Here is a 15,257-nt window from a genome sequence, read left to right as displayed (position 1 = left end):
GCCACAACAGTGACGGGCCCGCATACCAGAAAAAAACAAAAAAACAAACAAAAAAAACAGAATAAGGCAGAAGGTGGAGATAATGGAGAGGAAGTGTAAATAATCATAAACTTCTCCTTGATCTCTGAATGCCTTATCACTCCTTTCTGCCTGAAGGTTAAATCCTGGATGTTTTCACAGTTTTCATGTGGAAATTGTGGTTCTCTATCTTACAGGAATATTGTGGAGATTAAGTGAGATATGTAAAGTGTACAGTATATAGTGACTGCATCTTTAGTGCGTCTTTGAAAGAAGTACACATCCCCTCTTGACTGATGACTGGTGTTTCCAGTTTATTTTTTTCCTTATACCCTTTAACTCCACTGAAGATGCTTTCAATACAAATCTAATAATAACTGCAGCTAACGTTTATCATGTACTCAAATTAAGTCATTTAATCTTCGAAACAATTCTATAAGGTAGGATTGTTACCCTCATCTCGTGCGTGGAGTCAGCATTTGGCATCCTGGCTTCAGAGCCTATCTTAACTACTATTTCTACACTTTTGGCCGGACAGACCTGGGCCACCCTTTCGGGCATATTCTGCTGCTAGCAAACTGAGTTTTCTTTTTTGAAACCATTCTTAACTGCCTTCCTTTGCCAAGGGCTCTCGCCTCAGTTCCAGGGCCCATGAGAAGGTAATTTAATTCACCCAGATGGCACCAGCCCAGCTACGTCCTCCTCAGATCCGCGAACTTTCACCTTGGCTGAGCAACGAGTCAGCGCTACCGTCCCTGTATTTCACTGGCCGCGGGGCTGCCCCGCAGTGTCATTATTTTAAGTAGCAATACAGTACGGGTATTCTCTGCAAAGACACAAGACCCCACCAATCTCTACGAGCGACCACGTTAACTGGACCACTGAGCCGGCCCCAGAGTCCAGGCACTGGCGCGACGGTGTGGGCGCCGATGTGCAGCAGGACCTCGGACTGGGACTGGCAGGGCGGGCAGAGGGGGAACCGCCTGAGACAGGGAGCGCGCGGGCCAGGCCGGAGGGGACGCAGCAGGCGGGGCGAGGCGGGAAGGGGCGGGGCGAGGCGGGAAGGGGCGGGGCCAGGAGCCCGCCGGGCAGCTCCCCGCCCCTCCCCCTCCGCTCCTCGCTCCAGCCCTCGCCCCGCCCCGCCCCTCCGGCCCAGGCCTGCGGCTCCGCCCTCCTGGTGACGTCACTGGCCAGGCCAGCCGGCGCCATTTTGAAAGTGGAGTCGCCTGCCCTGCCGCTGCCGCCGCCGCCGTCGCTGTCGTAGCCGCCGCCGCCGCCGCTGGAGAAAGAGCAAGAGTGGGGAAGACCAAGAGTGAAATCCACCATCCCGCCGGCTGGTTTGCCAGCCCCTCCTTCCTTCTCCCCCGACCCCCGCCCCCTCCCCCCACAGGTGCCATCCGCCGCCATCCGCCCTCTCTACCCCCCCATCCCCAGGTGAGGGGGGTGAGTTCAGGAAGCGGAGACCCCGAGGAACCCAGCAGGGTCACCATTTGCAGCGCAACATGGCAGGTAAAGGAGAAATCACCCTCTCCACTGACAAGGCACCGCTTCCTTCCTCCTCCCTCCATCACCGCCTAGCGACTGCTTGCGCCTCTTGGAGAGCCACGGGGCACCCCTGGGATTTCAGGGAATTGGTCAAGTGGGGTGGGGGTGGGGCGGGTTCTGGAGAGGCGAGTGGTCGCTGTGGTATCGAAATGGCTTTGAACTGGAGGGCTGGAGCCTGGGCATGGGTGGGGGTGGGGTGTGTGCCGGCGAGCTGAGGGGTAAGGCGAGGGTGGGGCGGGGTAGGGGCGAGTGCCGATTCGTCCCTGCGCTTGGGAGCCCGGTGGAACCTCCGCCCCCGCCCCCCCAGGGGGCTTTTCTGCAGCTCTTCCTTCCTTTAGTTCCTATGTTTCTCTCTGCTGCAAGCCTTTTTGGGTGTTCCTACAAATATATTTTGCACTGAGAAGGAAGAGTGCTTTATAAGTTGAAATACAATGGGGACATAACGTGTATTTCTTTCCACTGTGGGTACGTATATTTTTGAGACTGTAAGCCTGAATTTTTTTTTTTGTTTGGAACCATCTCCCTTTCGTTTTTTTTTACCCTTTAGGTCCAAAGAGTGCAAGGCCTCTAATACAGCGAGTTGCGTGAAAAATGTAATTTTAACTTTCCGTTTTGCATGTTAGCTTTTGTGCAGATGTCCTTTTCCCAAAAGGGTTTCATGGAGTTAGTTAAAATAGTTGTGGAGCTCAGAGATATAAATAGCCAAGAGGAGAGAGATTTAGGTAAAAGCTTGGGGCGGAGGGGGGGAGATGCAGAGAGAAAACCAGGTTGGAATATTTAGCAAGGAATGGAGGTGAAGGAAGAGAAAGGTAATTGCTTCGAGGATTATTTTTGTGTATTTTGGTGTTGCTGAATATCTTCCTTCATCTAGTAGAATCAGTCCTAGATCTAGATTCAGTTTCTTTCTCCATAGATCCAGGACATTGCCCCCTCCCTGCTTGGCAGTGAAATGGAAACATTCAGGGACTAAACCAGTTTTCCGTGCTTTTATCAATATTTAGATAGATAATTAAACCTGTAAAAAAGTTAACATACTGGATTGACTTAGGGTTTGCTATGCATAAGTTGCTTTTTGGCCTTGTTGAATGATTAAGTGAAATTAAAATTGTTCTGCACAAGATGAAGACAAATGAGCGAAATTAATTCTTTGCCAGGTCCTTTGGATTCTGACGGATTAGGTGAAGGGAGGCAAACCAAGCTTCCTTTTGGCAATCTCTTCACCAACATTCAATTCAGTTTCTTTTCCTCTCTGGAGCCAGTGATTTGCTGGTAATGAACTGCAAAGAAATGGGTGGTGATGTTGTGTTTGCTGTATGTGCGCTGTGGTGATAGGGTTCATATGAATCATCGCTCCTCACCCAGGCAGTAATGTTCCTGAAGTTTTCTCTTCGTTCCGTGTTTTATGGTAGCTTAACCTTATTAACTCTCCTGCCGCCTTTTGTAGCCTTAAAGGAAAACTCTTTAACTTTCGGTATTTACTTTTTTCTGGTAGGTCTTGCTTGAAGTAAGGCTTTTACTGTGTTTGAGGGGAAGGGAAAATGGAAGGGAACTTTTGAACTGATGTACAGTGGTAACGATAGTACATGGCCTTTAAATATTTCAGACCTGGAATCTCTCTCTCTTTTTTAATGCAGTACCAACTATTGGGGACTAACCTTTTTCCAAATTAGTGCTGTGGGGTGGTGGTTGTATGTGTGGGCAGTACCAGGCTGTTAGTATCATGCCAACTATGGATGCCATCTCTGTTTATGAGAGTAAACATGAGTAGGACTCAGTTTTAATTGGTATGTTTTCTTTTTCCAGGAGCTGGAGGAGGGAATGATATTCAGTGGTGTTTTTCTCAGGTGAAAGGAGCAGTAGATGATGATGTAGCAGAAGGTAAGAAAGCATTTAATAATGCAGAATTTGGATGTAGAATCTTTCCAAAATCTCTGTTGCTGAAGGATTTCCTTTCAGCTGAGTCTGTTCTAGTTTAAGAACATTTTATGTTTGTTGTCCAAGCAGGGAAAGAACAGTTTTAAAAGTCACCTTTCTGGAAGATAATCTTAAATCTTTTATTACTTATGCCGTGTTTTATTATTATTTTTTCCTGAATAAAATAAGGAGCACTAGATGATGATATATATAAAACCGTCACAAGAAAAATCTAAGGTCCATGCGGTAAAGGTGTCCTTGCTGTGTAAATTTCACGTACAAATAAATGGTGATGAATTTTCATGGTTGTACACTGCTTTTAGATAATTTAGTTGAACTAGGTGCCATCAATATTTAGCTCAGAAATATTCTTGATAGCATCTTCCATTTTGAGGGGAGATTTTTAGTTTTTTTGGACTTGCCTACTATGAGAGTGTGGTGTTGATTGGCATATTCTGTGAAGAAATGCTGGCTCAAATGATGCATTTAATTGTCTTATAAAGATTAACTTAGGTGGATAAGAAAATAACGGTGTTATAGATATATAGCATGTCTTCTGGAGAGCTTATTGTTGTGTATTTTGAAGCTGGATTTGATCAGTGGAAGGGCTTTAGTTTTCCCCCAGATTTGTTTATTAGTGTATTTCAAAATTCTAGTTTTGAAACTCTAGGATTTTACATTCATTTGAGATGGTCTTAGATGGAGGAAGTCTTGAGATGGAGGAGACATTATATTCAATAAACTAGTTTTATTATTTCATTGTTCAGAAATATTAAAGTTTGAATTTTAATAGTATTGTGTGTTTGAATTACAGTAGGAATTTTCTAATACTCAGATAATTAAAATATGTACTTTTAATTTTCAAAAATTTGTCTAGTGAAAATTTATAAATTATCTGTCTCTAGATTGTGTTGTCCTCATAATAAGATCCTATTTCTGACTTACGGTCAGTGTACTGTTTGTTTTGAGGGTTTTTCCAAGGCCACGGTAGGATGATGGCCTTGTGTTGAGCCAGTTGAATGCTTGGATTTGCTTGTGTCAGTGTTACTCGTTTTTGGTTTTTTTTTTTAATTTTAAAATTTATTTATATTTTTAAAATTTTGGCTGCGTTGGGTCTTCGTTGCTGCGCACGGGTTTTCTCTAGTTGCGGCGAGCGGGGGCTACTCTTCGTTGCGGTGCGCAGGCTTCTCATTGCGGTGGCTTCTCTTGTTGTGGAGCACGGGCTCTAGGCCCGCAGGCTTCAGTAGTTGTGGCACGCGGGCTCAGTAGTTGTGACTCGCAGGCTCTAGAGCGCAGGCTCAGTAGTTGTAGCGCACGGGCATAGTTGCCCCGCGGCATGTGGGGTCTTTCTGGACCAGGGCTCGAACCCGTGTCTCCTACATTGGCAGGCTGATTCTTCACCACTGTGCCACCAGGGAAGTCCTCAATGTCATTCTTTTTTTTTTTTTCAATGTCATTCTTAATTAAGTACCTGATCAGTTTGCTGAATTGTGTGGGGAGCCAACTGGCATACATTGTACTTCTGATACAGAGCACTCTCACATTTCTTTCTATTGAATCCTCATCTGTTTTTCAGATGAGAAACTGGAAGCTTAAAGCAGTTAAGAGACTCACTGATGGTCATACAAATAGTGTAAATCAGGGTCTTCTGATGAAGCCTGTGGTGTTTGGCTTGTTCAGAGAAATAAATCCTAAGTTGAAGGGAGGAGTCATGTGTTACTCATTTTGTAATTCCATTACCTGTTGAACAGTAGGCACTCAGATATTGGATCATTAGTTCTGTGCCGTTGTGTAATACTCGCCAAGTTATGAAAGTGCTGTATACTTGAAAAACGTTCCTTTGTTGTTGTCCATTTATTCCCTTTATCAAAGATATTCTAGGGGCCTCCTAAATGCTGAGCACTAGGGCTCCAAGGTGTCTAGAATACAAACCCTGTGCGTAGTTCACTGTTAAACAGGCAAAGACCACATGCATTTGATTTAATCAGAAGAAATTGATGATTCCAAACTTAACTGAACCAAATGATAGTTTGTGACATGTATGATGGATCAGTGGTAACTTTCTTCTGCTAATATTTAGTAACTGCATTTTGCAACTGATTCATTAAATAATTTTCATCTGTGGTTGTTAAATATTACTTTTAACATACAGTGCATTCCTAGTATCTTATCCTGAAGCTTGGTATGTATATTTTAATAGAAACATGATTTATTCTAGTACCTATGTCTATACAAATGCAATAAGTATAAAAAGCACCCAATTTTCAAATTATGCAGCTTTAATTTGGGTTTTTTGCATACTGTAGTTTGCACATCATAGTCTATTATGTTTATTTTACTAAGAGAAGGTTTACTTTTCTGAAATAAAGTAAGATTAATACATTTCCCCCTTGGTTTAGGTTATAATCTCTAAATGGGTTACATCTGGCTCAACCTTTAGTTTAGCTTGCCTGTTTTCTGTTAACAGTACATCCTAAGTTCTTTTCCATCAAAGGCACCAAATTGTCTTTCCCCTCCTACATGTATTCAGCTGTCATGGCATACTCTTTTTACTTCTGTAATGCTTTAATCTTCTTTCCATACCCACTTTTACCTTGGTTAAGGTTCTCAGTATCTCTCATCAGGATTGCTCTAACTTCCTAAATGATTCCCTGCTTCTTGTCATGTTTTGCTTCTAAGTTAATCTTAAATGCCGTCCCAGTTTTATTTTCCTCAGAAATCTTTAGTGGTCAGTGTATCCACAGGCTTATGAATTACATTCAGATATTTTAGTATAGAATGTGAGACTTCTCACTGGTATGGCCCCTACTTCTCTAAGTTTATTTGCTAGTGTGGTTTACGATCCAGCTAAATGGATACAGTTCTTCACACAAGTCCTGTACACTCTTACTTTGGGGACTTCGTGATTTTTTTTTTTTTTTTTTTTTTTTCTGTTCCTACCTTGGAAGGCCTGATACTCCTGCCACAGTTCTCTTATCAGAATCATACTTATCCTTCAGGTCATGCCTGTAACCCTTTTACTACTCATCTCCCCTTTTTGGGAGTATTTTAAGAATCTACCTTCGTAGCACTTTGTATTTATAATATTAGTACCCCAAACCTCTACTGTTGTACTGTAAGCTGTATGTGGGACATTCTATATATAAACTGCTATGCTTAAGAGAAAGCCTGGAACACAGTAGGTATCCAGTATTTATTGAATGGAGGAAGAAAATTTACTATAATGAGGTTATGAAGGGGGACAAGTATGGGTGAAAGGTAGCATGACTGAGACATACTTTTGGCAATCATGAGTTTATTTACTTGGCAGCTTTGTAAGTGGACTGATGGTATATAGCCGTGTAGTAGAAAGAAGCGAGGAGGCCTTGGGTTTCTATCCTAGCGACAGACTAGTATATGTCACTTGTGGTAAGTACTCCTCTGAGTTCCAGTATGCTTAGCCTTAAGAAAACAGAACTGGATTAGGTGATTTCGGTTGTTCTTGTACTCTTAATCTTGTTAACTCTCAAAGATGTCTTAGAAAAGAGACAGCCCCACATTATTATTACTGGTAAGTTAAATTGTTTGAGATGTTAGACTTTCTGGGGGCCTTAATTTAAAAATAAGACAGTGGACTTAGTTACTCAAGGCTCAGAATTTTTCCTTAAATAACATTACAGAACTAAGACAGAATTTTGACATTTGATCAGATACTCTCATTGTCTTTTGGCCCATGTAAGCCCTTCAGGACAGTTACAGCCTGTGTTGGGGTACTTATTCTGTGCACACACGGCTCTTCAGGCACTTTAAGTAGTTTACCTTTGATGTAGCTGATTGTTTGGGAGAAGGATGAGGCACTAAAATCATTCTCATGTAGTTTTTATTTTAACCTTCATAGTTAACAGTAATAACATTTTATCATATCCTGTACTTTTAGTTTTTCCTTTATTGATAGCTATTCTCCCATGAGAAGGTAGGTCAGAGCACAAAGTCCATGGTTTGAATCCTGCCCAGTCACCTACTAGCTGTGTGATCTTGGGCAAGTTAACTCAACCTCTTTGTGCCTGTTTTCCCCCTCTGTAAAATGAGGATGACAGTAAAACTTGTCTTAGGATTTTGTTTTGATGATTAAATGAGTTAATATTCCTAAAACAGAAACCCAGCACATAATAAGGGTTTAGCTATTGTTATTACTTGAATATTTATGATGAGTAAGGGAGAGTAGAATGAGGAAACTGGGCAATTGTCTTTAAAGGCTATTAAAAACTTCTCATCAGCCAAAGTGAGGAAAATGGTATGTGTATGTTTTATACATATTCTCTGATTCCACAGATACAAAGTTCAAAAACATTTAGAATTAAACCATAGATTTAGAGACACATATGAAGCTGGTAAAACTCTATAAAGAATAGCTACAAAGTAATTAACTGTAAAAGCCAGGATAGTGGTTATCGTTAAGCAGTGATAGGCAGTTGTGATTGCCAGCGGTTCTGGGAAGGCTCATGGGGTGGCAAATTGACCTGGATGGTGGTTGTACAAATGTTTGTAATAACTGATTAACCTGAAGATTGTTGTTTTGATTTTGATTTTCTGTATTTGTTAGACTTCACAATGAAAAAGGTTTTTAAAAAATCCCATACTATACTAAAGGGTTTAGAATGAAAAATGGCAATCCCTTCCACACTCACTCCCTAATCCTCCTTAGCCCTTCTCCTAAAGGCAATTATGTTGAACCCTTCTTCTAGCTGTTTCCCTTGGGCTTAATTACATTTTTTGTGAATAAAATTATATTTCTGTTTCTTTCAATTTTAGACATTTTCAATTGACTTCCTTCCATGGTAGATGAAGATTAAGCTGTTGACGTTTTTGTGCGTTTGCCCCAGCGTTACATCACATGTTGTGGTTAAATTAGAAGTCAGTGCTTACATTGTTACGAGGATGCAGATGTTCTCTACTGAGCTGTACTACACTGTAGTGTTGCTCATTTCTTGTGCATCCCTTCATTTTCCCTGAAGCTAATAGTTGCCTGTTTTTTAATTTGCCTAGTTCTTTTGAATTTTTAAAAAAACTTCATTATGGAGATTTTGAACATTACAGGAAGAAGATGGAATAGTATAATGAACTCCCATCACCCAACATCAACATGTGGCCAGTGCTGTCCCATTTATAACTTGGCATGACTTGACTCCTTCCCAGTTCTTTGTTATTTACTAATAGAGATATTATTGGTTTTGTTTTTAAAATCTAGATTCAACAAACTAGAAAACCAAGTTCATCATTTTAATGTGAAACAGTAAGGAATTTTTCCTCATGATTTTTTGCAGTAGCAATTCTGATAATTTGTTAATTTGTTCAAATTTTACTTGTGAAAATAAAATTATTAAAAATTCAAATACACTTGGATAATCTGAAGTGTGTAATTTTGGGTGAAAGATAAGGAAAAATTAACCAATATTGGTTATTTTAATTATTTTAATGCAAATTTTCACTATTTAATATTAAGTATTAAATAATAAATTTTTATTATTTTCATTAATTAATGTAAGTATACTTTTCCTCATCTCCATATTTGATATTCTTAAACTTTCTTTTATAGGATATTATTTTAGGGTATGATTTTATTACATGAAGTCAGTGAAACTTGGATCCAGATGTATTGCATCTTTTTCAACACTGCTTCCTGTTTATTTTTGGACTTAGACTTGTGGACTGGTTCTTGGAAAAAAAACTTTCATTGGAGAGTCTAAATACTCCCCGAATAAGGACATAAATAAAATTTGAGAAGCAAATAATCTTTGGGGTATCACACAAAATTTGAGGGTTTTAAATCCATTCAGTATGTTTTATGCTACAATATAAATAGATTTTAAGATCATTTGTGTTCTGTGTTTCTTAGAGTAGTATGCATGTTCGATTTAGGCACTAGGGTCAATTTGTAGAAGAAAATAGTAGAACCCCATTTTTTGCAAATTTCAGAATATTGGCACATCAGCTGTATTCCAGAACGTAATGACTCATAGCAAAGGTATTAGTTAACATTCTTACCTTGTTTCACATGTCACACATCTTTCTCTCAGCACTAGCATTACTGCTGACAGAAGTCTGGTACTAATGCAGTACCATCACTTAAAGTAGTGTAACTTCGCCCATTAAATAACATGAATGATCATATTTATCTAGTATTAGGCAGTATCCTTGTTTTCTTTTAAGATGCTAAAAATTTTTTCTTACCCCTTTATTGGTAAAAAAAAAAAAAAATTACAAGAGATAATGGCATTTTGTCTCAGGTTACTAAAATAAACCAAAAATTACCCTTAGGTATTTTTTAGTACTCTCTTTTAGTGAACTATATTTTAAAATTTTTGAAGATTGTGGAATAAGCAGAATGATGAGAGACTGAAGGAAAGAATTAATTTTATTAAATCAGTAAAAAGATTACCATATATTACGTATTTATACATCTATATTTGCCTAGTTGAGTTGCAGGAAGAAAGGTAAACTTTATTTTAAGCTTCTTATGCTGTTAAATAGGAAAATTAAAGGGTTGGAGATAGATGTTTTAGCTAATATTCTCAATTACAGTCTCTCTTCCCTTCTCTTAGGTGATAATGGAAATTAAAATTGAGTAATCAAAGGTCTGCAAGTTGCTTCCTTAGTAGAAGGAAAGAGAAGTAAAGTCTGGTAATATATAAATTAGATTTCTCAATTATGTGCCAGGTACTGTTTTAGGTGCTTTATTGATATTGTTATTAATCTTTGAAATAAATAGATGCTGTTGTTTTTCCATAGAGACAGGAAACTTGGCTAGGAAGGCTAGTTTACTAACTGTATCCTTGAGCAGGTGGTAGAGCTGGGATTCTTACCTCAAACCTTTAAATTTCCCTAATGTAATTTTATTTACTTAAAAACTTGAGCTGCTTCTTTTAGTTTAGGTGAAGGTGTTTGAGGTTGTTGGAATGTGACTTGTTTAGAGTTTATTTGTAATGCCAAGCAGATTATTGTTGTTTTGAAGTAATTAAATCCAACTTGGAGATTTACTGAATCTTCTGCTAATGGAATTCTTAAGCTAGGACATTCGATAAGGGGTTTTTGAACCTTCTGATGTTGTATGTAAAGTTGTAATGTGTGTGCTTGTACGTAGGTGCATTTTTCTGGTCACAGGGGGTCTGTAACCACTGTCAAAACAGCGATCATTTATTCCATTTTGACGTGTGGTCTGGCAACCCCTCAACTGTGTCAGAACGTCTCTGAAGTTGAAACTATTTTCATGATAATATTTGCCTTTTTCACTGTGTTGACATTTGCACCAATGGTACAAAAGTAAGGGTTGGTAAATCTGCAGGCAACTTAGCATGTATCAAGGCCTTGGCACCAAATGGTACCAGTAGTCATGGTAATCTTCATTGCCATGTACCAGCAGTTTTAAAATGCCAGTTTTACGTAATGTCTTTGATGAAACAGTAAAAATTAATTTTGTCAAGTCTCTGCTATTGAAAGTCTTGACTCTTGAGTACATGTGTGTTGAACATTCTGTTTGACAGAATGGAAAGTACACTTATACCATTCTGTTATAGACCAGACAGAGTATAGTGGTTGAAGGAAAAGTATGGGTGCAATTATTTGTTTCAAGCTGAAGTAGTTGCTCTTTTCATGGAACATTATTTTTACTAGAAGGAGCTACTGACAAACTACTCAGACTTGTATATTTGGCAGACATTTTCTCAAATGAACGGTGAATCTGTTACCTCAATGGACAGTATTTGTTGCCCGTGATAAAATCTGAGCTTTCAAGCAAAACTCAAAGTTTTGGAAAACGTGTATCTCCTGAGCTTGATAACTTCTGAATACTTACAGATATTTCAGATGAGATCAGTAGTAATATTAATGATTGTGATTTTTAATACTGTGTAATGAAATGTGTCAACATTTGGAAAATCTGCATAACTGAATGGCCAATGCTTGTGATGCTAAAAAGTTATGCATAAGTAAAAGTGCAAGATAGAGCAATGGATTCTAATATAACAGACAACTGGTATGGTTTCAGACTCCACAAACCTTTAAGAAACTATCACGTGTTGAGTTTTGCTGTAGTATCAAAGAGATATCCGTAGTACCTGAAAAGCCTATTAAACTATTCCTCCCAGGACTTCCCTGGTGGTCCAGTGGTAAAGAATCTGCCTTACAATGCCGGGGACACAGGTTGATCCCTGGTCAGGGAACTAAGATCCCACATGCCTAAGCCCTTGCGCCAGAACTACTGAGCTAGCGAGCCTCAACTAGAGCCTGTGTGCTGCAAACTACAGAGCCCACGCGCACTGGTGCCTGTGCGCCACAACTAGAGAAGAGAAAACCCGCACGCCACAACTATAGAGAAGGCTGTGTGCTGCCACGGAAGATCCCACATGCTGCAACTAAGCCCCGACACAGCCAAAAATAAATAAAATTTAATAAATAAAGCTTAAAAAAAAAGTCAACATCTATTTAAAAAAAAAAAGGAAACTATTCCTCCCTTCCCAACTACATACCTAAGACTGGATTTCTTCATATATTTAACCTACACAACATAGTGTAGTATGTTGGATGCAGAAGCAATTAAGAGAACCTCAGCATCTTCTGTTAAGTCAGACATTAAAAAGATTTGCAGCAATGTAAAACAATGCCGTTCTTCTCACTGATTTTTTTTGGGGGGGGGGCAATAGTCTCTTTTTTTCTTTTTATAACTTTTTTGTTAATGTGTAGGGCTTTTTATTACATTCTTATTTTTTGGCTGCTTTGGGTCTTCGTTGCTGCATGTGGGCTTTTCTCTAGTTGCGGCGAGTGGGGGGCTACTCTTCGTTGTGGTGCATGGGCTTGTCACTGCAGTGGCTTCTCTTGTTGTGGAGCATGGGCTCTAGGCATGCGGGCTTCAGTAGTTGCCACACGTGGGCTCTAGGGCGCCCAGGCTTCAGTAGTTGTGGCGCATGGGCTTAGTTGCTTTGGGGCATGTGGGATCCTCCCGAACCAGGGATCGAACCCGTGTCCCCTGCATTGGCAGGCAGCTTCTCAACCACTGTGCCACCAGGGAAGTCCCCGCTTATTACATTTTTAAATAAGTTAAGTATTTGAAAATTTAAAATATCTTTGAGGTCTTCAGATTTTAATAGTATAAGGAAATCCTGCCATCCAGAAATACCTCACAACTGTGGGCTTAGTCTGTTAATTTCATTGTTCTATTGCTTTAAAAGAATCTCATGGGGGCTTCCCTGGTGGCGCAGTGGTTGGGAGTCTGCCTGCCAACGCAGGGGACGCAGGTTCGTGCCCCGGTCCGGGAAGATCCCACATGCCGCGAAGCGGCTAGGACCGTGAACCATGGCCGCTGAGCCTGCGCGTCCGGAGCCTGTGCTCCGCAATGGGAGAGGTCACAGCAGTGAGAGGCCCGCGTACCGCAAACAAACAAAAAAAAATCATGAACTATAAGTGATCAGAAAGAATCATAAAGTGCTGCTTTTGTGCATGTGTATTTAAAGCTTTCCTATGACTTCAGATTGTTTCAGCCTACTTACTCCCTTGCTGTTCTTTAGGTACCAAATTAAATCTGCCTTCAGTTTTTCAGGGCTTTTCCCAGTATCTCTGCTGAGGTCCAGCTATCATTAATACTTAATGTAGGAATACTAAATTCCTTAAAGCCTAGTCTAGTGCCATTTCTGGGTTGGCTGCCTGGTCATTAGAAATGAGTTGGTGCCCTTGACATTGTGTTTTATTTTGAACCCGACATGTAGTGGTTTGTTGTGTTACTTTTTTCTTGTGAGAAAGTCACAGAATTGGCATGGTAACTATTTTCAACTCTTAACCACTAAAGGGAGGAAAGGAGAAGGAACAGTGTTTTTCTTTAAATTCTACTTTAAAATGCAGCATAATTCTATATTTAAATAGTTGCTGAGTTTCCCATTTGAAGAATGCAGTATCAACTATTTATTGCTTAGTATTTTCAGGGTTTTTTTTGTGGCTACTTTTCTACCCTTTTAAAAAAATTGTCAAAGTATGTAGGACTTTTAAAACTAGCTTTACCAATTTTCCATCCATGTTTAAACATTTAAACATTTTTAAATAAACATTGAGTTTATTTTAAAAATAGCTAATTTTTTATTAATATGGACATTTTTAGTTAATGTTAGCTGTAGCTGATTAAAATGTCATCTAGATCTTTGCCTGTGGCATATGTGGAATTCCTGGCAATTCATTATTGAGTGCTTCTGTGTGCCACTATACCAAGGGTCAGGCTCTTGTAATTTTAGTTTCTATAGGTTGACTTTCTCTCTGAATGTTCAGATATCAACTGGAATTTTCTTTTCTGAAGTCCTTGAGTGATCTCTTTTATCCAGTTCAAGGGGGTTCATGGAACAATGACCCTGTTTAAGAACCTCTGCTTTAATCTAAAAATTTGTCTGTGATTATATGCCTATATGGTTAAGTTGGAGGAGTCAAGGATATTTTATATGGTAACGATAGTTTTTAGACTATTAAAAGGGTATTCTTTCTTAGGAATCTTGTTAGTACTTACTGTTACTGATAAAATATTAGAGGGATGAATCTTCTAACTGGACCTGACAGCTTTAGTGTATTCCCATCTTGATTTTTTTTTTTTTTAATTAAAAAACTGCTGTCTCCTTAACCATGGGTAAAAATATTACAGTGTATATTGGATTTTTATCTGATTGCTTGTTTATACTTCATTCAGAAGGAATCTAAATTCTTCTTCAGTAGTCTGTATTAAGAGAGAAACCGAAGTTGGTAAAAGGGATTGGTGGGAACATTTTTTAAATTATTTGAAAATCTGGAACAATGTTACTTTTTAGAACTTGCCATTGTAGTTTCAGGTCAGCTGCCTATGAAAGTGGAAACAACCTTTTTGGTGTTTCCCCACGTCTGTTTTTTTTTTCTTTCCCAGTTTACCACAAGGTGAGAGTCTTGTGGGCCTGGAGTAGATGTGTTTTTAAGATAGCATAAGAGGACTCTTTAATATTTTCTGTTGGCTAATAGATTGGGAAGGCTGTATTTCAAGAAAACAAGCTGTTGTAGGCAATCAGTAACTCTTGTCAGATTCCTTATGTAGGGATGCAACATTAGAAATGGTTATAAGAATTGGTAGTGGGGAAGGGACTGCTCATAGTCTTCTTTTTTCCCCTTGACAAGAATTATTTTTGTCTAGCAGCAGATAAGTGAAGTACTTTTTAGCTCCCTAATGTTTTTATGTTTTTTTCATTGTAAAAAAACACAAAAACATAAAGTTTACCATCTTGACCATTTTTAAGCGTACAGTTCAGTAGTGCTAACTGTATTCAAATTACTGTGAAACAGGTCTCCAGAACTTCATCTTGCAAAACTGATACTGGACCCATTAAACAACAACTCCCCATTCTCTCCTCTGCCCTGGTATCCACCACTGTGCCTTCTGTTTCTGTGAATTTGACTAGTTCAAATACCTCATACACGTGGAATCATACAGTATTTGCCTTTTTGTGACTGGCTTATTTCATATCCTCAAGGTTCATCCATGTTGTAGCATGTGACAGGATTTCCTTCCTTTTTAAGGTTGATTTCATTTTATGTATATACCACATTTTGTTTTTCCATTCATCTTTTGACAGACACTTAGTTTGTTTCCACCTCTTAGCTATTGTGTACTTCTAGCCTTTTTATATATAGCTGGGGTTCTGTGGGGAGGAACATCCTATAAGTACTTTCTGTAAGTGATTGGAGGTGGACAGGAAGAACCCTAAGCAGAACATGAAAGTATCAGATTAGAGGATATTAAAGAATAC

At 39.3% G+C, this 15,257-nt stretch overlaps 1 protein-coding gene across 4 annotated transcripts in view; it reads left to right on the top strand.

The window, feature by feature from the left end:
* The first annotated feature begins 1,388 nt into the window (after positions 1–1,388).
* Positions 1,389–15,257, top strand: part of PPP2R2A (protein phosphatase 2 regulatory subunit Balpha) — an 83,317-nt gene continuing 69,448 nt past the window's right edge. The window contains exons 1-3 of one of the 4 annotated variants that reach the window (XM_033857629.2): positions 1,389–1,527; positions 2,111–2,156; positions 3,367–3,441. Coding sequence is in view for 2 of the 4 variants with exons in the window: in XM_073805825.1 (XP_073661926.1) it covers positions 2,932–2,968; positions 3,367–3,441 (112 nt within the window). In the remaining 2 variants the exon portion in view is untranslated. Of the gene's footprint in view, positions 1,528–1,883; positions 2,029–2,110; positions 2,157–2,916; positions 2,969–3,366; positions 3,442–15,257 lie in introns of those variants that run through there. The other 3 variants (XM_004320928.4, XM_019941315.3, XM_073805825.1) reach the window with 3 other exon arrangements.

This window comes from Tursiops truncatus, chromosome 6 (assembly GCF_011762595.2).
Source record: "Tursiops truncatus isolate mTurTru1 chromosome 6, mTurTru1.mat.Y, whole genome shotgun sequence".
NCBI classification, from domain to species: Eukaryota; Metazoa; Chordata; class Mammalia; order Artiodactyla; family Delphinidae; genus Tursiops; species Tursiops truncatus.
This window is presented reverse-complemented; position numbering and strand designations above follow the sequence as displayed.